The sequence below is a fragment of the Martes martes genome, assembly GCF_963455335.1.
Source record: "Martes martes genome assembly, chromosome: 11".
Lineage (NCBI taxonomy): Eukaryota > Metazoa > Chordata > Mammalia > Carnivora > Mustelidae > Martes > Martes martes.
In genome coordinates this window covers 22,142,805-22,167,371 of record NC_137899.1, presented here as the reverse complement: position 1 = coordinate 22,167,371, position 24,567 = coordinate 22,142,805, and the positions used below count along the sequence as shown (strand labels likewise).

At 42.9% G+C, this 24,567-nt stretch overlaps 1 protein-coding gene across 5 annotated transcripts in view; it reads right to left on the bottom strand.

Moving 5' to 3' along the window:
• SRPK2 (SRSF protein kinase 2) overlaps window positions 1-24,567 on the bottom strand; it is a gene marked incomplete at its 5' end in the record, with an annotated part of 240,730 nt that overhangs the window by 67,035 nt on the left and 149,128 nt on the right. For all 5 annotated transcript variants that reach the window (XM_080817911.1, XM_080817912.1, XM_080817915.1 and 2 more), the window contains one exon: window positions 12,238-12,389. In XM_080817911.1, the coding sequence (XP_080674037.1) occupies window positions 12,238-12,389 (152 nt within the window). The remainder of the gene's footprint in view (window positions 1-12,237; window positions 12,390-24,567) is intronic.

The window sequence follows — 24,567 nt, the reverse complement described above, 5'->3', positions numbered from 1 at the left end:
TGAAAATGTTATGGAATTAGTGCTAATAGTTGCCCAATCTGTAAATATACTGAAAAACAATGAATTGTAGCTTCTAAAGTGGTAAATTCTATGTAAAGTACCCCCCCCTTCCACTGTTTCCACTAGCATGGCCAACCGCAGCCTGGAAGCAGGTGAGCCTCCCTCTGCATGTTAACAGAAGAGCAACAGTAGCCTAACATGAGGTCACGATGCCTACATCACTCGCCTCACTTCATCTCATCTAGCAGGCTTTTTTTTTTTTTTTACGACTTTATTTATTTATTTGACAGAGAGTGAGCACAAGCATGTGGGGAGAAGCAGAGGGAGAGGGAAAAGCAGGCAGCCAACATGGGGCTCGATCCCAGGACCCTGAGATCACGACCTGAGCCGAAGGCAAACACTTTACAAACAGACTGAGCCACCAGGGTGCCCCGAAGCAGGCTATTTTATCATCTCACATCACCACAAAAACAAGAAGGGAGAGTAGAGAACAATAAGACATTTTCAGAGAGAGAGAGAGAGAGAGAGCACATAACTTTGATTACAGTATATTATTATAATTGTTCTATTTTATTATTGTTGTTAATCTTTTTACTGTGCCTGATTTATTTAGAACTTAAACTTCATCACAAGCATGTATGTATAGGAAAAACATGTATATAAAGGGTTTGCCACTCCCTGCAGCTTCAGGCATTCATGGGAGTCCTGGAACATAACCCTAGTGGTTTGGCGGGGGGGGGGGGGGGGGGGTGCGCTATTGTAATCAATACAGAAAACTGTATGAGGGGGAAAAAAAAAAGCAAGTTTTCAAGTACTGCTAGTCAATACCAAATAGAAGGAAAAAGAAAAAAAAAAAAAACCTTCAACAAAATCTAAAACTCCTTTACTTCATTTCAGTCTTTTCAATTCTAGGTTGAAACAGAATCTGGTTACAGATAAATAGGAAAATCACCATGCCCAATCCATCCTACCAATTCAGAATATCAATGTTAAGAAGGAGAGGGAGAAGGATCTGGACAAGGAACTCTTAAGAATACAGCTCTTTTTTATACAAGTCTCAAGAGAGAAATAAAAAACACAGGCAACTCTATTGTAAACTTCAAAGTTGCTAAGAGACTAGACTGTAATCGTTCCCACTATGAAAAGGAAATGATAATTATGTGACTTGATAAAACTGTTACCTAAGGTAGTAATCACAGTTCAGTATACCAATGTATCAAGTGAACACCTTACTTACACAATGTACATCTTACACTTACAGAATGTTGTATGTCAATTATACCTTAGTAAAAATAAATTCGAAAAAAGAGAAAATAAATTATTCTAAAACTTGTCTCATTACTTGGTTCTGTTTGTAAATGTTTTCAAAATCCTAATTTAGGTCCCAAAAGAATCAAACATGCTTGGGGCCCACTGAGAGAACTGGTAGACAGCCTCAAAGAGCCAGAATGTATCAGTTTGGGGCCAAAGAAGGAAAGTAAAGGAAGTTACCGTCCAGTGAGCTGGTAAGTGGACTGGAAGACAATGGGACAGAAAAGCGAGCCCTCACATGGCCTGTGGACTCTTCCTAGATCCAGCCTCCTGGGCCCCGTGGTGCAGACCAGCAGGGAGGGGCTGTGGGGCGACCGCAGGAAGCGTTTGCACAGTGAGGGACGGGGAGGTATGGAGCGAGGGCAATGCTGTGCAGACCCCTACTGGACTACGTGGAAACAGAGGAGGCATTTGGGCTGCACCACCCGGTCCTGCTCTGGCACCCAGCACAGTGGGGACAGCCCCGCAGCATGACCTGGAGCAATCTCACAGCAGGTACCAGCAGCACTGGGTCAGCGAGAGGCAGGGAAAGCCCATGGCAGACAGCATGTGGTGGCACTGGCCCCAATCCCATGCCACCCACCTCTGGGGACATGCAGACCCAAAATGGCCAGCGATGCAGGAGTCTGACAGGTAGGGCAAGAACCACAGACATTGAGAAGGCAATTAAGACCCCACGGGGCATCTGGGTGGCTCAGTGGGTTAAGCCTCCGCCTTTGGCTCAGGTCATGATCTCACGGTCCTGGGATCGAGCCCTGCATCGGACTCTCTGCTCAGCAGGGAGCCTGCTTCCCCTCTCTCTCTGCCTACTTGTGATCTCTCTCTCTCTGTCTAATAAAAAGAAAAAAAAATCTTTAAAGAAAAAAAAGACCCCTCTGCACCAAAAAATGGAAAACTCCAGTTACACAACTGACTACGCACAGAAACCAACAGCTGCTGTCTGCCAGTTCCTCGATCTGCTCCATGGCAAGCCGAACCCCAGTTCTGGCTGCTCTCCTACCTCCCCGCCTGCTCTTTCTCCCTCACCTTGTTCCTTCTCCTCCTACATTCCATGGCATCTCCCAAAGGTCTGTCAGTGAACAGCCTTACTGCATCTTTTGTATTCACTTAATACCTCTTCCGCGATTTGCTTTCCTATCAGATCTGTAGTTCTTGTGCAAGGTTTGGGAAGAGGCACAAGAACCACAGAACCGTGAAGATAAGGAGTCCCAGAGACCCCCACCCCCCCAACCCCCCTGCTGACACCAACTGCAAGTCTGCAGGTTCCAAAGACAGGCTCGGATGCAACAGTTAATCTGTAAGAACTCACAGAATTCCCCGAAGGCTGTCATACTCCTGATTACATTTTATTACAACATAAAGGCCACAGACGACAGTCAACCCAGGGAAGAGAGGTAAGGCAGGCTCTAGGAGGCTCCCAAATGCAGAGCATCCAGGTGTCCTCTTCTGCCAGCATTAAATCACGACTCCAAGGCTTAACCACCTGAGCTACCCAGGTGCCCCCAGTAGCATTGCCTCCTTTACTACACCATTTTGTTAGCAGCTCTTCTGAGCCCCAGATTCCTATTTCCAGCTGTCTTCTTGATATCTACGCCAGTGTCTTTAAACTAAATGAATAAAGTCAAACTCAAAATTTCCCCAGACCAACTGTGATCTCACTGTTCCTGTTAATAGCTCCAAACCCACTCTTTCCAATAAGGAATTGAAGCAGTTCATAAAACCACAGTAAAAGATACAAAATTAGAAGGAAATTGGGGCAAAGAAAAAAATAGCTCTGAAAAAAATAAAATAGAATAATGTTGCAGTGAAGTTAGGACACAGAATACAATGCTGGAAATTCTTGCTCACTTGTTAATAGGAGGGTTGCACATTTGGCTCTGAGTTCTTTAATAGCCAAATAACATCCTAAACAAAGAAGAAATGGCAATCAGATTCAGAATTCACAGAGCCCTTTAAAAAAAAAAAAAAAAAAAGACGTCCAGAATGCACTCTCTTCTTCCAGTCGCACCACACATAGTTCAAGACTTGGAAGGTTTTCCTCACTGTCCTCTATGGTCAGTCTTTTGTCAAAGATAGAGATGCTTCCTCCATGATGCTGCCTGCTTTTTGACCCCTCCATTATGTGTATCTTCTTTCTCTAATCCTTTAAAATTGACAAATGAATTTTTCTTAAATACAGCCATTGCCCATGCAAAATCTGCAATGGTTTCCCACTCTGTTTTTCTTTTTTAAACATTTTTTTTCTATTTACAAAAAAAACGCATGCTTAGTACAGAAAATCAAGAAAAATTAAGACAAAGCGGTAAAACACACACACACACACACACACACACACGAATCCTGTAATCCACATATAACTAGGTATGGCAACCATTTTTTAAGTTGAGGTAAAACTGAGACGCCTGGGTGACCCAGTCAGTTAAGCGTCTGTGTTCACCTCGGGTCATGATCCTGGGGTCCTGGGATCAAGTCCCACATTGGGATCTTTGCTCAGTGAGGGGCCTGCTTCTCCCTCTGCCTGTTGATCCCCCTGCTTGTGCACTCGCTCTTTTTTTGACAAATAAGTAAAAAAATAATAAAAATTTAAAAATTGAGTTAAAATTTACATACAATGAAGTCAAACATCTTATTACATAATTCCCTGATATTTGACAAATGTATACACCCTAATCAACATGAAGAATATTTCTCCAGACTTCCTATGCTTGTTCTCCCAGTTACATTCTTTGTCAGCTATCTATGTCACCAGTATTTTCTCCTAGTCTGAGGCTAGTCTTTTCATTTTAAAAGTGCCTTTAAATCTGCAAACACTTTTTTATTTTGATGAAATCAAATTTATTAATTTTTATTTTTTAGTTAATACGTCTTGCACATTCTCTAAGAAATCTTCCCTACTGCAAGTTTGTGAAGATATCCTACTTTTTTTTAAATAAGCTTTAAAATTTTAGCTTTACATTTAAATCTAGGATCCATCACAACCTGTCAAAAGAGAGCTAAAAAATACCTACACATCTACCGTAAGGTCAGAAACAATCAACGATGTCCACTCTTACCACACTTCTATTCAACCTTAGGCAGGGAGCAAGGAAGCAAGAAAGAGAAATAAAATGCATAAAGAATGTTGGGGAAAACAAGTATCTGCATGACACTTTGTGATATGATAAATGACCCGTGTGCAGAAAATCCCAAGAAATCTACATACATACACGAACTAGTCTGTGTTCCTTCATATCTTACTACCCGGTGTTTTAATTTACTTCATGTACAAATTTCTTTTCCTCATCTTCGTCCTCTACATGATGCTCCCAAATTCCTCTTCAACCTAGTCTATGCATCAGCCTTTAGCTCACCATGGGCTGGGAAAACAAGGGCCCCCAGCGCTTCCCAGAAACACCTGTCCCAGCCTCCAGGGCTGAATCAGAGAAGTGTCCTGTGCCATCAGTAAAGTCCAATAATTCTCCAGTGGCAAGGCCGCCTTTAACATCTTCTAGGAAGTCTTTTACCTCTAACCAAATACATCAATCCTCTAAAAGCTCTCACCAATCTTATAATTATTAACCACACAGTAAAGGTAAAAAAGGCTATTTAAGTCATTTCTCGATGTGGCCTCTTCAGTCACTACTCAACAAGCCACACATTATTCTACGAGGTGCCAGGGACGGACTGCAAAGACAAGACCAACGAAGGACTGACTGGCTTCTACCTACTCTAGCAGCAAAGTCCCAAGCCCACGAACTCCCGGAGAGTCGGGGCTGCTTTCCAATTCACCTTCCTAGTCCCTGAGGTAAAACATAACACTTGACACAGAGTAAGCCTCAAAGAATTGAACCGTCACGCTAACTAACACTTAGTGATCGATCCCCCCGTCCGTGGCAACTGACAGCACCAGTGGGCCTATCAGGTGTCAGGGTCTCCTCAGTCCCCACAAAAGAAACATAATGAGGCCTTCTGTGATTAACTCAGGAGCATCTATGACTTTTCTCACACAGATAAGCAGAGTTTCTTTTTCAGGTTTCAGGTAAGCCAAATTAAGCCAAATAATTTCAAAAACATACACGACCATGGTAGGATTAAGGTGTGCACAGCCTTAGTGGTTTATAAGGAAAATAACTGAATGAATAAAGGTGATCTTTTTTATACCTCCCCCCCAAACAAGGAAAAAAGCAAACTAAGGAAGACACTTCTATAAAAGACAAGCTGTATGACACTGGTTTCTAAGGCAACCCTATGTAAGGTGTACTGCTTTCTTATTTTAAGACAAGCTAAAGCTATAATAGTCCCAAGGCATACACTGTAGAGACAAGGCCAGTGAGAACATATAACCATCAATGTGAAATTTTGAGAGTTATTAAAATTCAGCCAATCCAAACTTTTCATAGATGGAAAGGCAGTTTGTGTGTAAGAAAGTCATCAGACATTTTTATACTGTGTGAATATTTATACTGTTTATCCTATCTTTTGAAGAAGATATTCCTAAGTTTCAAAAGGAACCAACTGGACGCTACTCAAACGTGGATAATAAATAAGACCTCTAGAGCATCACAGATAATTTTAAAAAAGATCTAGGGAAGAAACGAAATCTGTATTCTGACTTGTGTCCCCTTCACAGCACGTCAACCTCCTCACTCTTGATATGCCTTCTGAGACACACGGGAAACATCAGCGTCATTTGTCCCTCCAGTGTAACTTAACACTAGAGACAGTCCCTTCATCCGACCAAAAATACTTATTGCACTGTGCAGAGTACACACGCAGGGGGGCTGACACAATACACAGGCCCTGACCACAGGGAATCTTCCAAACTGAGGAGAAGGAGATCACAAATGAACCGAAAAATAACTGCAGAATTACACAGCCTGGTGCCGGCTGGGGGCCGGGAGGTTGTGGGACACGCTCTTGTGAGGGGCAGAGGCAGGGGCCCAAGGAAGATGTGACTCAGGGTTTAAAGAAGGCCTTTCTGAGGAAATGACACACGCTTACCAAGTCAGACCACAAAAGTGTTGAAATCGAGGTCTCCAGAAATAATACCTGATGAAACTGTACAAGGTGCCAACTTACTGAAGAACGATTTAGGGGAGGACCTCCAAGGAGGCAGTGCAGGCAGGACAATCTAACAAAACGACGTTCCTACCGTCACCACTGACCAGTCCCCGTAGCAAGTCTGTGCTGAGGGTGGGAGAAACGTTCAGACACAAGGCCGTCCAAAGCCAGTAATTCCCCTCACGCGCCTCAGTCACCTACGGTGAAGCGACCGGAAGGCACTTCTCTGTGCTGGCTTTGAGGCGCAGAGGCACCCACGTACCTTAGCTGGGCCTGACGAGGCTCTGAAATACATAGGGGTGCAGGTCGTCCTCACTGAAATCCCAGTCCGCAGGTTACAGTCCAGCCCAGGAACGTCCAGCAGGTACCCCCAGCCATTCTGAGGCAGGAACTACCGGGTCACACTCTGCAGAGCCACCAGCGCCGCAGTCTCCCCGCACGACCAGGTTTCACTCTAGCAAGGAGGCTTTATGCTCCAACACACGGAGCGTGCGCATGTGGCACAAGGGCCTCCCGGAAGTGTCTGTTTAGTGGATCGCCCTATGCCTGACCCTTGTTATCTTCCAGGCTTGGAAGCAGGAATCTGAACAAACTGCCCAGCCTGCTGCTACAGTTCTCGCCTGAGACAACTGACCAGAGGAGACACCAAAATGAGATATGGAGAGAGAGGCCACGTGACACAGCTCGCTCTCTCCAGAGGCCAGAGCAACAAGCCCGGCACAGTGAGGCAGCGAAGACCCCATGGGGGCGGAACAAAGGGGACCAGCATGAAAGCACAGGCGGGAACGAATGCGGGAGGAGAACGAAGGAACAAGGGCAGGACAGAGGAAAATAATATTCACATTTCTTAAGCACCTTCTATGTACCAGGCAGTATGACACATACTTGGTGTATTGGTCCCATTTCATCCTAATAAAACCTTAGGTGGTATGATGTGGTTGTGTGTCATATTACACGGGGAGATGATATTCTATCACAGATGAAGAAGCTGACGCCTGGAGGGAAAAGAGCCCGACTGAGGCTTCTCTGAGCTGAGAAGCCAGATTCTGGACTCAGACACCAAAGTCCACAATCCTCCTGGGTTTGGTGGGAGAATGAAAAATAAAAGGAGTGGGAACAAGCCGGCCGTGAAGACAGAGAATGCACAGCCAAGTAGAAAGGAGCAAGGAAGAATGCTTTAGCGATACTAGAACTCTGAACAGTGGCCTTTGGGCTCAGGCGGCTGAGGTTTCCTATGTTTCGAATGGGGAAAGACGTGTAAAGCGATGAAAAGGAAGGTTCGTTGGTCATGAATGATCCAGGAGGGCAGAGACCCAGACGCTTGGCACAGCTCCTGTGGGGCACTGGGATTCCAGGCGACTGCACACTCCAACCCATGACCTGTTTCCTGAGGTGAACAAATACTTCTTTTGTGAAGAGATAAAACAGGTACTGCGTTTTGTTGTTGACATTTTATTTTACTTTGTGAATACTAAGAAGTAGTTGGTAGGGCAGAGGTTCTCTAGGAATGAAGTCAAAGAAAACAGAAGGGACAGGAAACAGACAAGACACCTCCTCAGACTAAGTAAAACCCACCCCTAAAAACTGCAAAAGCCATCCCTCCCCTTACCCCTGCCCAAACAATTCAGTCCGCAGTCATGAGACAGGGTGGGGCGACACGGGTATCTGAGCACAGGCTAAGCAAGGGCAAAGGGGGGAGAAGCCCTATGAAGCAGAGACAGCGACTGGTGACTCATCATGTACAAGGAAATTAATCAAATAATTAAATGTAATGAGGATAACGAGAGCCTAGCCTCTTACTGTCAAAGAAAAAAAGAAACCCAGAAATTCAGAAAGGGAGAAAACTGGGCTGAATCCCGTGGTATAAAGGGGAATTAGAGCTACCTGATTAAATTCACATATTTTAATAAATACGTAAGTAAAAATAGAAATAAGCATAAATATAGAAATAAATATAAACATAAAAGTTGTGTGTCTCCCTAGACCTATGCTAAGAGATCTACAAACACTGACACCCCAGTGATGATAATCACATCCAATGCCCGGATCTTGTTTTCTAAATCCTGTCCTCCCCTAAGAGACCAAGGGTCCTTGAAGAAAGAGTGGACTCCAGGGCTGGGGTAGGGAAAATACAAGCCTGGAACAGTTTACTATACTTGAAAGTAAGCAAGTGCTCAAAGAATGACAAGGACATCTAGAAAGGACACAGAATCAACCTGAAAGAACTCCTAATGGCCAAATGTGGGATAAGCCATGCACCCAAACAAATAAGGAGAGGAACTGATTAGAACTCACTGAATAGGGAAGTCCATGAATGGGTCCATGTGACATAGCCAGACAAACAACACAGGGAGATGGATGGAAGGAATGGGTGGGAGACAGGAAGAGAAAGAAAGGAGAGAAAGAAGGAAATATATTTATTGACAAGAAGATACTTAAACAGTCTCAAAGAAGTAACTCTCAACAAAATCTGTATTTATGACCAGCGGGAAAAAGTAACTTCACAGAACAGATCATCTGGCAGACACCGTCCTAAACAAAGTGACCACATCAACTCCAATGGTATAAACCAAAACACTGAGCTTCTTGGTAAAATAACGTGCTAAGAGAACACTTCCCAAAGAGCAATACTTTCCTGGATTTTTTTTTTTTAACGATTTTATTCACTTACTTCACAGAGAGCAAGAGAATACAAGAAGGGGGGAGCAGCAGAGGGAAAGGGAGGAGCAGGCTCCCCGCTGAGCACGGAGCCCGAAGATCTGGAAAGCCGGGCCCCTTGATCCTAGGATCCCAGGACGATGACCCAAGCCAAAGGCAGATGCCTAACAGAATGAGCCACCCAGGCACCCCACAACACTTTTCTGATACTCCAAACTAAGAAACATGGGGGGGGGGTGCGGGGGGGGCGGTGCACCTGGCGGCTGAGTCAGCAGAACACGCCTCTCCTACTCTCAGGGCTGTGAGCTGGAGTTCCACTTTGGGTATAGAGATTACTTTAAAAACAAACAAACAAACAAACAAAATCTACAAAAAAAGTAGTTTACCAAATTAAGAAACATTATACAAAATACTGACCTACAATCTTCAAAAATGTCAGTCAAGAAAGCCAAGAAAAGACTAAGGAAGTATTCCAGATTAAAGAAACAAGTGTTCACAAAGAAAAAAACAAGCCCAACAAGTCATTTGCCCCACAACAGGGCAAACCAAGACCGAATTATAGTTTCAAACTATCCCAGGAAAGTGACCTTTTAGAAGTCAACCAGGAGTTTCCTGGTAAGTACAGTGAGGTAATCTGCATGATAAAAATGCTGCCACCTCGCTCTCTGCTCTCCTCACTCAAAGAGGTCCTGGCAGGAAATAATCCTTTCTCTTGGTAGTAACTCCAAGCCTCACCCTCTTTCCCAGAGAAAGCTCTCGTTTCACAACTCTGAGGAGCATCTCCACTTGCTGGATTACAGATGCTGTCTAATTCGTGAAATGCTTATTAATAAAGCCAACTAGATCTCCAAATCTGTTCAGTTGAATTTTATTTTATAACACAAGAAAACAAACGTAACATGATTCTGAGAAGGACTGGTTTCACATAAAGGACAATACTGGCAGCTGGCAAAACCTGAACGGAGTCGGAGGAATGAACGGCAGAACTATTACAATGTTAACTTCTTGATCTTGATGGTTGCATTGTACTTACAAAGAAGAATGTACCTGATTGTGGACAAAATACACTAAATAACTCAGGGGTGAATAAGCAGCATGTTGGAAATTTAAACTATTCAGGGCTGGAGGGTGGGGGTGGGGCGCAGTTCTAGTCCCAGACATTCCCAATCAGTTTCACAGACTCCTTGAATGCATTTACCTCGGTTACCTTGGACAAAGGGTTCTGATCTACATACAAAATTCACAGAGTAAAGCATCTGGTATGTGTAATGCTGACTAGAAGCACAAGTCACTTAGCAAAATCAGGAAAGACAGAGAGAGAGCGAGCGAGAGAGAGAAACTTCTCTCTTTCACATGCTTTAGTGAGGCTGACTTTAATACTCTAAGATGTTTAGAGTTCAGTAAATGTTACCTAAAATCAGCCTTGACTGTGAAATCCTTCATTCACAGGCCTGTATTTTGGTCTGAGGTGTCCGCTGTGCGGATCTACAGACTGGAAGGGGATAAACAAGAGCACTGGTTACATCTTCTGACCCACACGCTTCAGAGCCAGATGTGAGGCAAAGGGCTCTCATTCTAGCACGGTGGGGACTGTGTGCTAAAAAGAAATGTTCCTACAGAACCAACCTAATGCTCTGGCCTAAACAGTAAAATTGAAAGACAACTGCCCGCATCTCCTTTTCAAACAACTTCATTTATGAACCAGGAAATGCAGAGTAAGAGGGAGGATACAAAACCTCTTCTTTTCACCTTTCCACAGACTCCTGTTATATTCCATAGTAGATGGCAAAGACCTCTGGGGTCACAATCACTCCTCATAAAAATGCTGAAGATCTACATTCCTTTTCCTAAAGAAAACACAGATTCCACATGTAGAAACCCATTCTTTGGAACAATGAGGTCAGAGTGGAAGATTGGTTCTTAAACTTTTACAGCAGAACATAATTTTCTCTTCCTCCTAATAGGTAACTAAAAAGCACAATGTTCCATAACCAATACATGAATGGCCTGTAATCACGAGGTAAGTGACACTACAAAGCCAGAGGGTCATTAATGCTCTATGGCCTAAACAGGCATCCATCTTCTACCATCTATTATTATTCTGCACAGAATCTGCTTTACATCTATCTTAATCTGTAGCAAATCAGTGTTTCATCACATGTTCAGAAGCTCAGACTATCGGACTGTGATAATTTTCTATTAGACAGAGTGAAACTCCAGATGAGTAAGTTGAGTAAAAAGGGGAGTCAAATGGACACAGCAACTTCCCTTCTCCTGCATTCTCAGAGTCCCATCTATACCAAGTATAGAGTCTGGATCCCACTGTTCTCGATATTCATCATACAACATGCTTGGCGTTGAAGGAGTTTAACTCTATGATCTTGATCTTTAGGAAGCATCAAGAAAGCAATACTTTGCTTGCGTAATTTCTTTTTAAGATTTTATTTAATTGTCAGAGACAGAGTACATGCCCGTGCACACAAGCCGAGGGAGCGGTAGGCAGAGGGAGAAGCAGACTCTCTGCTGACCAGGGAGCCTGATGCAGGACTTGATTCCAGGACCCAGGGATCATGACCTGAGCCAAAGGCAGACGCTTAACTGACTGAGCCACCCAGGCGTCCCTCACTTGAGTAATTTCTGTGTCTTTTGCAAAATCACAGCTAAAAACATAATCCACTATGTCACACAATGGCAGAACCCACAGAATGTCTTTTTCATTGAGCACAATGCCAGGAAAATGCCTGTTTCTGTAAACAAATGAACAGGCTTTCTTTTCCACAGACAATGAATACTATGTAATTCAATGCTATACAGAGAAAGGGCTGCTTCCTTGTTAGTCTTAGCAGCCTGAAAACGTGAAGTCAAAAGTCTTGCCCAAGAGCTAAACTGGCCCCCTCAGGAGCCTGGTAACTTCAAGTCTCTATGTTCTTCCTAGACGGCTTACTCCGTTTTTATCTTTAATTGTTGCTTAATACTATCTTTAATTCTATTAGTAGATTTAAATCCTCTGGTAAGTACTCAGTGTGAATGTACATATGTATATATTTTCTATCGGTTACAGTTTTCCTTCGGATGTTTCTTACATTTTGGGGTATCGTTCTATATTCAATGACCCAGAAATTAAAAATGATGCTGACACCAAAAGGTTAATTTAATAAAGACCACGCAATCTGCCTCATTCACTCCGCCTGACAAACCCCTGCGGCCCAGTGGCCACGAGCATATCACCTTTGCAGTAGTCGGCAGGGTCCTCCTGCTCCTCATCGTCGGATCCTAGGATCTCCTCCTCCGGCTCTGGGGGTGTAGGGTCCGGCAGGGGCGGCGGGGGCGGCGGGGGGGGCGGTGGAGGAACTAAGGGAGCTTTCTGCTGAGGCTCCGGCCTGAAACAGTGGAAGGAAAAATTCCTGTTTACTTAGAAGTCAATCTTGCATTATGGACACACATGAGCGTTTCTTAATACAAGACAAAAAATAAAACACACTAAGAAGAGTTGATTAACGTCACTTTGTCATTCTAGCTGAATTCAAGTAATGTTTCAACATACAGGTCAGGAGGAAAGATTATACTTTACAGACATATTTTGACTCAAAGATTCAGTATTTCTTAAGTCCTGACAAGATTACAAAATATAAGTGAAACAGAAAGAGTATTCACCCTCACCCCCGTGATACACAGCCTTATTAGTTAGAACACATCCCACAGAGATTACAAAAAGACAGATGAAAGCAGCCCTGAACGTAAAAAAGGACTTAGTTTCCATTATTTTAAAATGAAATCCTATAGAAATAGTAAGAATGTGGTTAGGTTTCCTGGATGCTTCTAAAAGCTGATTAATACACACTGTAGCTGATGTACAGTCATTTTCATCACAGAATTCACAGTTATCGATCAACCTTGCTTATCAAGAACACCGTCCCCAAACTGGAAATTAAACAAAAAAAACACCCATTGTCAAACACAGATACTGTCCATATATTAATGCAAGGTTTGCAAAATGGTCATTTCTAATTGTCACATAAAGGCTCAATGATGATTAATTATGCTCTTTTACAAAAGTTAAGAAAGCCTGTAATGAAAAAACATTTTTAAGCTTGAGAGATTACATATATAAACCTTCTTTCAGGAACCTAGAAACTCAAGAGTATACCGAATATATTTGCTTAAATAAATAAGGCATTCATAATGCAATCCTACAAAATCAAGCTTTCACTTACTATAAAATGTAACTGCTATTTCTAACCATGCCCTTCCGGGGAAACTTGAATCGAAGGTCGCAACACAGGCATAGAACCACATCTCTCCCTTCAACTAAGACAAGCTGCCCTAGCAACGGAACCACCACTGCCCTCCCTGAGCCGACCAGAGCTGCGTAGGTAGGAAATGGGGATGTGCGGATACCCTGCAGAAGGTATCTGTGTTCCCCAGAGAGAGTTTCACTAGGTGAGCAGGGGGTCTCTAGTCTGGGAGGCAGGGGAATTCCACAAGCACTAATGTGGTAGACAACTGCTCTTGGCTTTGGCCTGCCCAGTGTTCATGGCTCCCCTTCTAAAAACACCCTTCAAGACATCACTACTCTCTGCACAGTGGAAGGCAGCTTCCAGATCTGCTCTCTTCCTGGTGGTACAAGTGAGGGCACCGACAGCTAGAGGTCACCTGAGAGCCCTGGTGCCTTCGGATCAGCAGTCACAGGGCGCAGGTTCATCTGCAGCTGCTGGCACGAGGCAGGGCCTGCAGAGCTGCCCTGACCACTGACCCCTTCTAAGCTGGACCTCTAAATTCTTGCCACATCTAAGATCCTCCAAATAGCATTTACTGTATTGCCTTTAGCCTAAGTTAGCTACAGTTCATTTATGTGGTTCGTCCCCAAAACTCACACTGCCACAAGCAACAAAGAGGGGCAAGGGTTGTAGGCAGAGGAAACACTAGCAGTCACCAGGAAGAGGTAGGGGTCCTTAAAGGCAAACGCTGGCAATCAGGACCACCTTTGGCAAAACTAACGAACGCTTATGAGCTGAAAATGACTTGTATTGATTTCTACTTGCTAGAATTTATGAAGACTCAAAGTTACAGCCCTCTGGGTGACAAACATTAGGAGCGTGGTGGTGATCATATTCTGAGTTAACCACTGCTCATGATGAAGGGAAGGGAAGGGAAGAGTCACAACCAAACACCCACATCACTGCCAGAATACGTCCAAAAATACATCCAGCAGACCTTATGCAAGTGTGATCATCTTTCTGGCAGCCTTGCAGACGCTCCTTCTCTTTTTAACATATGTGCTCTTACTGCAAGGGGAATGTACTGGGCAGAAGAGAGGTCCGCGGAAGGGGAGGCAGGGGAGGACTGCACCCATCCCTCGGCTTCTCCGGAGGGAAAAGGAGGTTAGCAAGATGAATGGTCTCATGCGACCCACTCATTCTTCAGGGCCGTGAGCAGATCTACCCAGCTGACAAGTCTGCTCAATCAGAAATGCTTTGAAAGTTCGCTATTTCTTCCTTAGAAATGTTATATGAATAAACAAGGAGATTCTCCAAATTCAAAAGAAAACGTGTTCTATTCCCTATAGAAACTAGGGAACAAGGAATGAAAAGAACAGAACCGGAGGCTCTTGTTTTACTATTTCTTACGTTTGGCCAGGTAGCAGGGGTTGTTTTGTCCTCGGCAGGATGTTATCAGCATCCCTGGCCTCAAGCCGCTGACGTCAGTAACATCCTATCTCCCACCCCCAGGTGCAACCATCAAAACTGGGTCCAGCCGTGGACAACTCCCCTGGGGACAAAGTCATGCCCATTAGGGATCCACTGCTCTCACAGTATTCTCTGTATTTAGCTTCATCTCTATGGAGTAGATTGTATCTGTGTTAAGAGAAAAGAAATTCTAATTTTCATGGGCTCATTTTCTCTCATTTGAGAGGCTCAAATACCTTCTCACAATGAGTTTCTCTTATTCTTCACCCATCTGGTAAGATGCCCACATTGCTTAACAAAATTCTCAGACCCTCTGGTTTCAATGAATAGGCACCTCCCATCCCTCCAGTGAGGACCACACTCAACAGGCAGGCAGAAATCTCCCCCAAAGGCAGTCAATTCTCTCAGGTTAAAGGGATGAGTCGGGGTGCCCTGAAGTATAAAGCAAGCTGAGTAATGCTGACGTAACATTCCAACCAGCTATCCTACCAAAGAATCTAGGTCTATGCTGCCTAAATCAGCAGCCGCTGGCCACATGCAGGTACTTGAAATGTGACTAATCCAAATCAAGGTAAGTGTAAAACTACACGCTGGATTTCCAAGATTTCATACAAAAAATGTAAAATATCTTATTAATAATTTTATATTTATTACATGTTAAAATAATAATGTTTGGGATATAATGAAATATATTATTAAAATTAAACTCACGAGATCCTTTTTACTTTTTAACGTGACTACCAGAACACTTTGAACTACAAATGAGGCCAGCACTACTCCAGACCCTTCAGATCACCACCCCACAGGACAGATTCCTGGTCACCCAATAAATGTAGATTTTTCTTTTCCCTCCTTTTCTTTTCTTTTTTAAGGTTTATTTATTTGGAAGAAAGAGAGAATGAGTAGGGGGAGGAGCAGAGGGAGAAACAGATTCCCGGAGGAGCAGGGAGCCCGATGTGGGACCCGATCACCAGGCACTAGGATTATGACCCAAGCGAAGGCAGATGCTTAACTGACTGAGCCACCCAGGTGCCCTGTGATTTTTTTTTTTTTAAGGCTTCTCCTAGTAACCTGCCTCACATCAATTATCACTAACTATTAAGTCACTCAACTCATCATAGTAAGGCTCAGAACAATGTTACAGTCCCAATCATTATCTTTTTCATCCCATCCAGCCTTGTTACTGCTTCCACACAGGAGAAGCCCTGGTAAATCTGCTGTAGGGCAGCTGTGTGGACCAGGCCACACCATCTTTAAGGTTGGCTTCTTCACAGTGGTTTCTCATGGCTTCTACAGCAGCTGTTTCTATCACCAAATACCTACTCATGAAATTTATCAACAGATTTAAAAAAATATCTTTTCATCAGTCCTGATGAAAACCATCAAGAAGTTATTTCATATAAGAATTACTAGAAGCACTTAAGAAGCCATGCAGGGAACTCATAAATATTTTCGCCAAGGATGCCAACACAATTAAACGGTGAAAGAATGCTCCTTCCAAAAAACAGTATTGGGAAAACTGGTCATCTGTATGAAATGGAAAAAAAAAAAGAAAGAAAAAAGAAGCCGTAACTCTACCTCCCACAAACATAAATATTAATTTGAAATGGATCAAAGACCTTTTTAAAAAGATTTTATTTATTTAATTGACAGAGAGACAGGGAGAGAGGGAACACAAGCATAGGAAGGGGCAGAGGGAGAGGGAGAAGTAGACTTCCCTCTGAGCAAGGACCCCAATGTGAGGCTCTGTGAGGCTCGATCCCAGGACCCTGAGATCATGACCGGAGCCAAAGGCAGAGGCTTGACTGCCTTCGTTACCCTAGGGCTAAGCAACATTTCTTAAATATGACACTAAAAGCATATGCAATAAAAGAAAAAAGATAAAGTGGACTTGATCAAAATTAACTTTCGTGTTTCAAAGGGCAATCAAAAAAGTAAAACCAGTCTACAGAAAGGATGAACATACCTGCAAATCATACAAGATAAGGGTATTATATATCTAGAATATAAAAAGAACTTGAGGGGGGCGCCTGGGTGGCTCAGTCGTTAAGCATCTGCCTTCGGCTCAGGTCATGGTCCCAGGGTCCTGGGATCGAGCCCCGCATCAGGCTCCCTGCTCAGCAGGAAGTCTGCTTCTCCTTCTGCCTTTCCCCTTGACTTGTGCTCTCTCTCTCTCAAATAAATAAAAAGAACTTGAGGGCACCTGAGTGGCTCAGTCAGTTGAGCATCTGCCTTTGGCTCGGGTCATGATCACAGGGTCCTGGGATTGAGCCCCACATCGGGCTCCCTGTTCAGCGAGAAGACTGCTTCTCTCTCTCCCTCTGACTACCACTCCCCCTGCTTGTGCTCTGTCAAGTAAATGAATAAAATCTTTAAAAAGTAAAAATAAACAAAAGAAAAGAAAAAGAACTCAGGGCAGGTGGATGGCACACTTGCTTGAGCCAACAACTCTTGGTTTTAGCTTAGGTCATAATCTCAGTGTCACGGGATCGGGCCTCATTTTGAGCTCTACACTCGGTGCTTCCCTCTCCCCCTCCTCCTGAGCTCATATGTGTGTGTACACGCATGTGCTCTCTCTCAAATAAATACATCTTTAAAAATTGTTAAAAATAGGGGGCGCCTGGGCGGCTCAGTGGGTTAAAGTCTCTGCCTTGGGCTCAGGTCATGATCCCAGGATCAAGCCCCACATCGGGCTCTCTGCTCAGCGGGGAGCCTGCTTCCCCTTCTCTCTGCCTGCCTCTGTGCCTACTTGTGATCTCTCTCTCTCTCTGTGTCAAATAAATAAATAAATAAAATCTTTTTTAAAATAAATGTTAAAAATAAAAATAAAAAGAACTCTTACAACTTGACAATAAAAAGGCAAACCCAACTTAAAAAAGGAAAAATATTAGAAGAGATATTTTCCAAAGATGACCTGTAAATGACCAATAATCACATGAAAGGTGCTCAACATCACTAGCTGTCTGGGAAATGAAAAATCAAAATCACAATGACATACCACTTCACAACCAATAGGATTGGTATAATTTAAAAACAAACAAAACAAAACAAAACACACAATAACAAGTATTGGGGAGCCTAAAGAAATTAAAACCCTGAATTTGCAGCACGACTGTTACACGGCCCAGCTGCTCTGCAGTTGGGCAGTTCCTAAGAAGGTTGAATTCAGATTTATCATAAAACCCAACAATTCCACTTCCAGGTATATACCCAAAAGAAATGAAAACATATGTCCCCACGTAGTCTTGTGTGAAAATATTCATAGCAGCATTATTCATAATAGACAAAAAATGTGCATTGACTGATAAATGAATAAATAAAATGTGAATAAATAAAATGTGATATTATTAAGCAATAAAAAGAAAAGCAGGGGCACCTGGGTGGCTCAGTGGGTTAAAGCCTCTGCCTTCGGCTCAGGTCATGATCCCAGGGTCCTGGGATTGAGCCCCCAATTGGGCTCTCTGCTCAGCAGGGAGTCTGCTCCCCACCCCATCCCCCACTCTGCCTGCCTCTCTGCCTACTTGTGATCTCTCTGTCAAATAAATAAATAAAAATCTTAAAAAAAAAAAAAAAAGGAAATGCAGTACTGACATATGCTACCACATGGGTGACCCCTGAAAACATTATGCTAAATGAAAAATACCAGGCACCAAAGACTACGGTGTAGGATTCCATTTGACATGAACATGTCCAGATCAGGCAAATGTACAGAGAACAGAGTAAATCAGTGGTTGCTGAGGGCTGGCGGTAGGGAAAAGAGAAAAGGAAGGGGAATGGGATTAACTGTTAACATGTACCAAGCAACTTCAAAAAGGTGGTTTTTTAAAAGCAAAAAAGCGTGCACGCGCGCGCATACACACACACACACACACACACACACACACACACAGGTATCTTATAATGTCCACTTTAGAAAGGATAGACTACAAGAAAAATTAGAGATACCGACATTTAGATTTAGAAAATCTGTACACATGGTACCTTCACAACTGCCCCAGCCACATTACAGTAGAAAGCAGCATGTAGTTCTGTAAATTAATTTAAAGAACATGTTCTCATATAACATAAACAAGGTACCACCCTCAGGGACTAGAATAAGAAAATTTAGAAACAAAATTCCAACTTGTCATTTTATTTTTCACAAAGGATTACATATTCATTTTTCCCTACAAAGGAAACCTAAATATTCTCACTACTCCAAATAGGATGAGCAAAAAATGCCGTTAAAAAAACAAGCTGTTTTCCTTAAATATTATAATACTGAGATGATTTTACCATGTTTATCTACTGCCTATTGTATTTTTCATGTACGTTGGCTCTACCGCACAAGGGAGGAAACACGAACCCTAGCAAAATGCACCCATCATCGGCCCCCCACTGTCATGGCACCCGGAGTCCCGACTTCCTTCCAGCTGCTATTTCTTTTGAGCAGAGAAAAGGACAAATAAACTTCCCATTTGGCAGAAAAAAGGCCTTTCCTTTATTATCAATGTAATGGCATATCAATGGCAACTAACACTAGTTTAAGAAATTAATTCATTCGCTTCATCTTTAGCCAAAATATACTTAAAAAAGGAAGTTCAAAATGAACTTCTAGAACATTCACATAAAGCCAAATTTTGTTTTCTTTCCCCCTATGTCCACCACCTAATCTAAAATTCACTCCCTCCCTCCAACTCCCCATTCTTGATGGTAAACTGTCAGCCAGAGGAATAAGCAATCTGCCATTTCTGCTTAAGGACAGAACTAATCAATATATACTTTCTCTCAAAATAGCTTATCCAAAAAGTCTTGCTGTAACACTGGGGTAAAGCCTCACAGCTAAGGAGAAAAAAAAAAAAAAAAAAACCCATAATGATTTCATGTGTTCTTCCCTAATGAAAAAACTTCCAAACTTTGGGTAAATCAAACATGAATGGTAAGTGTCTGTTGTGGTAGGCCAACTTCTAAAACTGAGCCCCAGGGACCCTCACCCTTACAGAATTCCCTGTTCCTCTGAATGTGGGTAGATCCTGTGAACAAGATACCACTCTTACCACAATATTATGCTACACGGCAACTGGGCAGCTATGCTGGGGTGGGCTTGACCTAATTGCATGGGCCTTTTAAAAGGAGAGGGTTTTCTCTGGCTGGTCACAGAAGTCAGAAAGTCGTGCCGCAGCTGACAGAGGAGAAAGCAAACAACCATGCTGTGAACTGCCCATCAGGGCCACAGAGCAAGGAATTTCCAGCGACCTCTGGGAGTGAGCACAGTGCCCAAGCCAACAGCTAGAAGGACTAACAAGGACTTCAATGCAAGGAAATGAGTTCTGCCAGTGACCAGTCATCTTGGAAGAGTGCTCTGAGCCCCAACAGAGAACCGCAGTCTTGGCCAACAGCTTGATTTCCAGTCATGAGAATCCAGTCATGCTGTGCAGCCCTAATTTCTGACCTACAGAACTATGAGCTAATAAATGGGTATTGTATTAGGCTGCTAAGTGTGTGGTAATTTGTTACACAGCAATAGAAAATGAATACAGCTGCCAAGTAAGTTCTCAGTTAAGTAATAGAGCAGTTCATGTTAATTTATCAGATTTTGGCCTCAACTGAGGTCCAGGTTTTTTTTAAGTAATTAAAATGGCCAGAGGAATTAAGAAGCTGGGTATTCAAGAATGGAAGCCAATTCTTTTTGGGGCATAGGCAGGTTAAAAAAACAAAGAAACAAAAACAAAAACATATGCCCCAAATTCTAACAGAAATAATCATAATTTCAAGCTAGAACAATTTAGACCTTATTTTCCAAGACTACATTGTTTCCTAGAATATGGAACACAGCCAACTAAAAGTTGGTGACAAAGTAAGTAAACAGACCTGCCTCCCAACTTACTAACATTTTAGACAAGAAAGGAGTTAACTGTTTGATCACCTAACAACATATATATGACGGGGCTACACACCTCTTAAGCCACCGGTACTGTGAATATTTTATAAAACATAAGTGGGACCTGGGAGAAATATTACTACTGAAGTTGAAAAAGACTAACAGAAAAAATTTAAGCCAGAATTAAGAGGTGTGTAAGAAGACATCCACCGATCCCACACACAGTCAGAAGAGTGTCTACCACATTGCAGCAAAAGCTTCTGAGAAGCCCAGCACTGAGGGACGCAGTCTAGCAAGGAGAGAAATGCAGGTCAACAGGGATACATGAACACAAGCAGTGCTTCCCAGGTATTGTCATGGAGGGGGAGATGGCAGAAACACCTACATGCTGGGACTGACCAGGACAAGGTGTGGAGGGTCGGGGCAGCAGACAGGTGGAGGCCCAAGGCCTGGACACAAGGTGACCAGAAGCACAAAGGCCTAAAAGAGTGCCATGGCTGGAGACAGGCAAGAGGTTCTGCTGTCATCAGCTCATGGAGGAATGACCCACAGCACCGTTCTAAGCAGTCTGGGCTCTATCCTACAGCAAGCAGGAGCCACTGAAATATAAGAGATTTGTTTTCTGCCAAGAACATACAGAACTGGTATGTGGAATGGGTAGAAAGGATAAAAGCCAGAAGCAAGGAAATTGGTGAGGAGCCCAGAGAAGAGAGGATAAAGCCATGAACTCAGAACTTGGTAATTCAGTTGCTGGAGGTAGGTCTTTGCCTCCTAGATTTCTGGTAGTAAGATAGCATTACCATTAATTTGGATGGCAAATAGAGCCAGGAGGAAGAGGAAGGGCTTCCAGAGAAAATTTCCTTCTCTTTTAGATCATCTCAGTTTGAGAGGCATATGGCACACCAGTAGTATAGGAATATAGTGGCTTGCTTGGTATATAGAATCTATAGCTAAAAAATAAAAGTTTAGGCTAGAAAGAGAAGTAGAGGTCATAAGCAAGCAGCTTATGGTAGCTACAGCCTTTTCCAAAGTATGTGACAATGCCAAGGAGAAATGATGAGTGAAATGGCCCAGGGCAGAGCCTAGTTCGGAGCCAGAGTACCAGGTTATGAAGGCACCAGCTTAAAATATGGTCATTAAATTTGGTCATTAAAAATAATGACCAATACTATAATCACCAATATAGAGTCATATATTTTATGTACAGATTTTAAAGAATATGCATGTATAAAAACCTCATGTAAGCCTACCTTTTACATTAAGATGACATATGCACTAAAAAAAGGAAAAAGAGAAAAAGAGACAGCAAACCTAAGTAGGACCCATATGTGTTTCCACCGAAATACTGTTTGTAGGCGATCAAGTCAAAGGGGTGAAGGCTCCATGGCTACAAAGGAAGGACTGTTTGCTGAAACCTGTGTGTTGACGAAACTTACTACAACCACTCACGGCTGCCTTGTGTTACTCAGGAAATAATGCACTTTGGACAAAGACTTCTGCAAACGTCCACAACTTTTAAATCCGAAAGCAACTGTAATTATACAATTCAATAGGCACTAGCCAAATTAATTAAAATGGAGTAAAATCTAAAATTCAGTTCTTAATCACTCTAGCCTCAGAAGCACTCAGCAGCGGCGGGCGGCTACGCTACTAGGCAGCGGAGACCCACAACATTCCCGTCACCACAGGAAGCTCTATTGGACAACACTGCTATAGGCGATATTCTAAAAGCATGAACTTCTTCCAGCATTTCATTATTTTTAATAAATAAATAAGATCAACTAAAGAGTCTGAAACATTTTTCTATGCAGCCCACTACTAGAAGTTTGAAAAATAAGCTATAAAATTATAAACAGGGAGTGTATATTCAACTTAAATTGGACAGATGATTCCAATATCTGAATACCCTTTGGCTCAGCACACCTCCTTCCTGGAATTCATCTTACTGATACACTCACAGTGACAAGGTCTGCAAACAGCAATATATCAGAACCCAAATGTGTAGCAAGAGAGGACTTATTATTAATAACACCTGGTAGATCACGGCAGACATATATAACACAACTCTGCCAGAAAGAATGAGATGAATGAGATTAAGAAAAGTCCATCCACAATGGCATCTAACAGAATAAAGTACTTAGGAATAAATTTAACAAAATAATGTCAAAACTTGGGGCACCTGGGTGGCTCAGTGGGTTAAAGCCTTTGGCTCAGGTCATGATCTCATGATCTCCAGGTACTGGGATCGAGCCCCGCATCAGGCTCTCTGCTCAACAGGGAGTCTGCTTCCCCTTCTCTCTCTGCCTGCCTCTCTGCCTACTTGTGTTCTCTGTCTGTCAAATAAATAAATAAAATCTTTAAAAAAAAATAATGTCAAAACTCATACATTAAAAACTAAAAAACATTATTGAAAGAATTTAAAGAAGACCTAAATAAACAAAGGCATGCTGGATTCATGGACTGGAGATTTAATACTGTTAAGATGACAATATGCCCCCAAATGATCTACACATTCAATTCAATCCATAGCAAAGTAATAGCTGGCCTATTTGCAGAAATTGACAAGTCATTCCTAAAATCCGTATGGAAATGCAAGGGCCCAGAAAAGCCAAAACAATCTTGAAAAAGAGCAAAAATTGGAAGACTCATACTTCTTGATTTCAAAACTCACAACAAAGGCTCAGTAATGAAGACAGTGTGGTACGGACAAAAGGCTGGACACACAGAGCGAGTCAACGGGAACTGAGGGTACAGAAATAAACCCTTAGCACATAGTCAACGGATTTTTCAGCAAGAGTAGTCTTTTCAACAAGGGCAGTGCCAACAAAGTGACGGGACAACTGAATATCCACATGGAAGACATTTGAAAAACTGGAGGCACTTTCTCAAAACGCTGGAAGAGAGTTACCATATGACCCAGCAATTCTACCACCAGGTATGGACAATGAAGAGAAACTAACATACATCAAAACAATAACTTGTATATAAATCGTCAGTGCATCACTACTCATAACAGCCAAAAGGAACAACCACCCAAATGCCTGTTACCAGCAACGAAACAATCAAAAGGAATAAAGTACTTTCAGAGGCTACAATGATTATCTTTGAAAGCATTATGGTCGATCAGAGAAGCCGGTCACTAGAGATCACGGTGAATGACTCCATTCCTACACAACTCCCAGAACGGACAGATCAACAACTGCTTACGGGGATGGGAGGAAACAGGATGACTGACTAATCACGTGTAAGAGTTCCTTTCCAGGGGGATGGAAATGTTCTGAAATTAAGTGGCTGGTGATGGTTGCAAAACTCTAAGTATACCGGAAAACCTTGAAATTGTACGCCTGAAATGGGTACATTTAGAGTAGGTGAATGCTCTCTCGAGAAAGGCGTTACACAGAAATAATGAGGCAGTGCTCTGTGTACAGACAGGGAGGACGTGCCCTGATAAACACAAGACGCCAAGCAGGTGTTTTATGCGGCACGGACCTCCGGCGCTGCAGAGACACGAAGCATGCGCCTCGTGTTGCTATCTCTGGATGGAGCAACAAGAAACCGGCAGTGACGGCTCTATGCAGGGAGAGGAACTCAGTGACTGGTGGCCAGGGAAAGGAATGAACGTTTCCAAAATTCCTCATGCGCCTTCCATACTTTTCCAATTTGGTACCGCATGCACGCCTACTTAACTTATAAAGACAGGAAAGGAAAATAAGGAAAGAGAAACAAGATGCGGGGAAAGCAGTTCACACCTATGACACCCGTTCCCTGCAGTTCCGCTAAGGAGAACTTACTGCAGAGTCTAATACAGACCCAGAGGTTCAGCTAAAGGTCAAAGTCCAACTGCCATGCAGCTTTCTGGTAGAAAGGCTGTGGTCAGGCTTGACTATCACTTACAAATCCACTTACAAATCCACAAGAACTCAAGCGACAAGTTCTCGGGACCTTGAAAGAAAGAGTGTGGTGAAAACTGAGCGAGAGGATAACGTAAGTGGGCCAGGATGGTGACTGCGC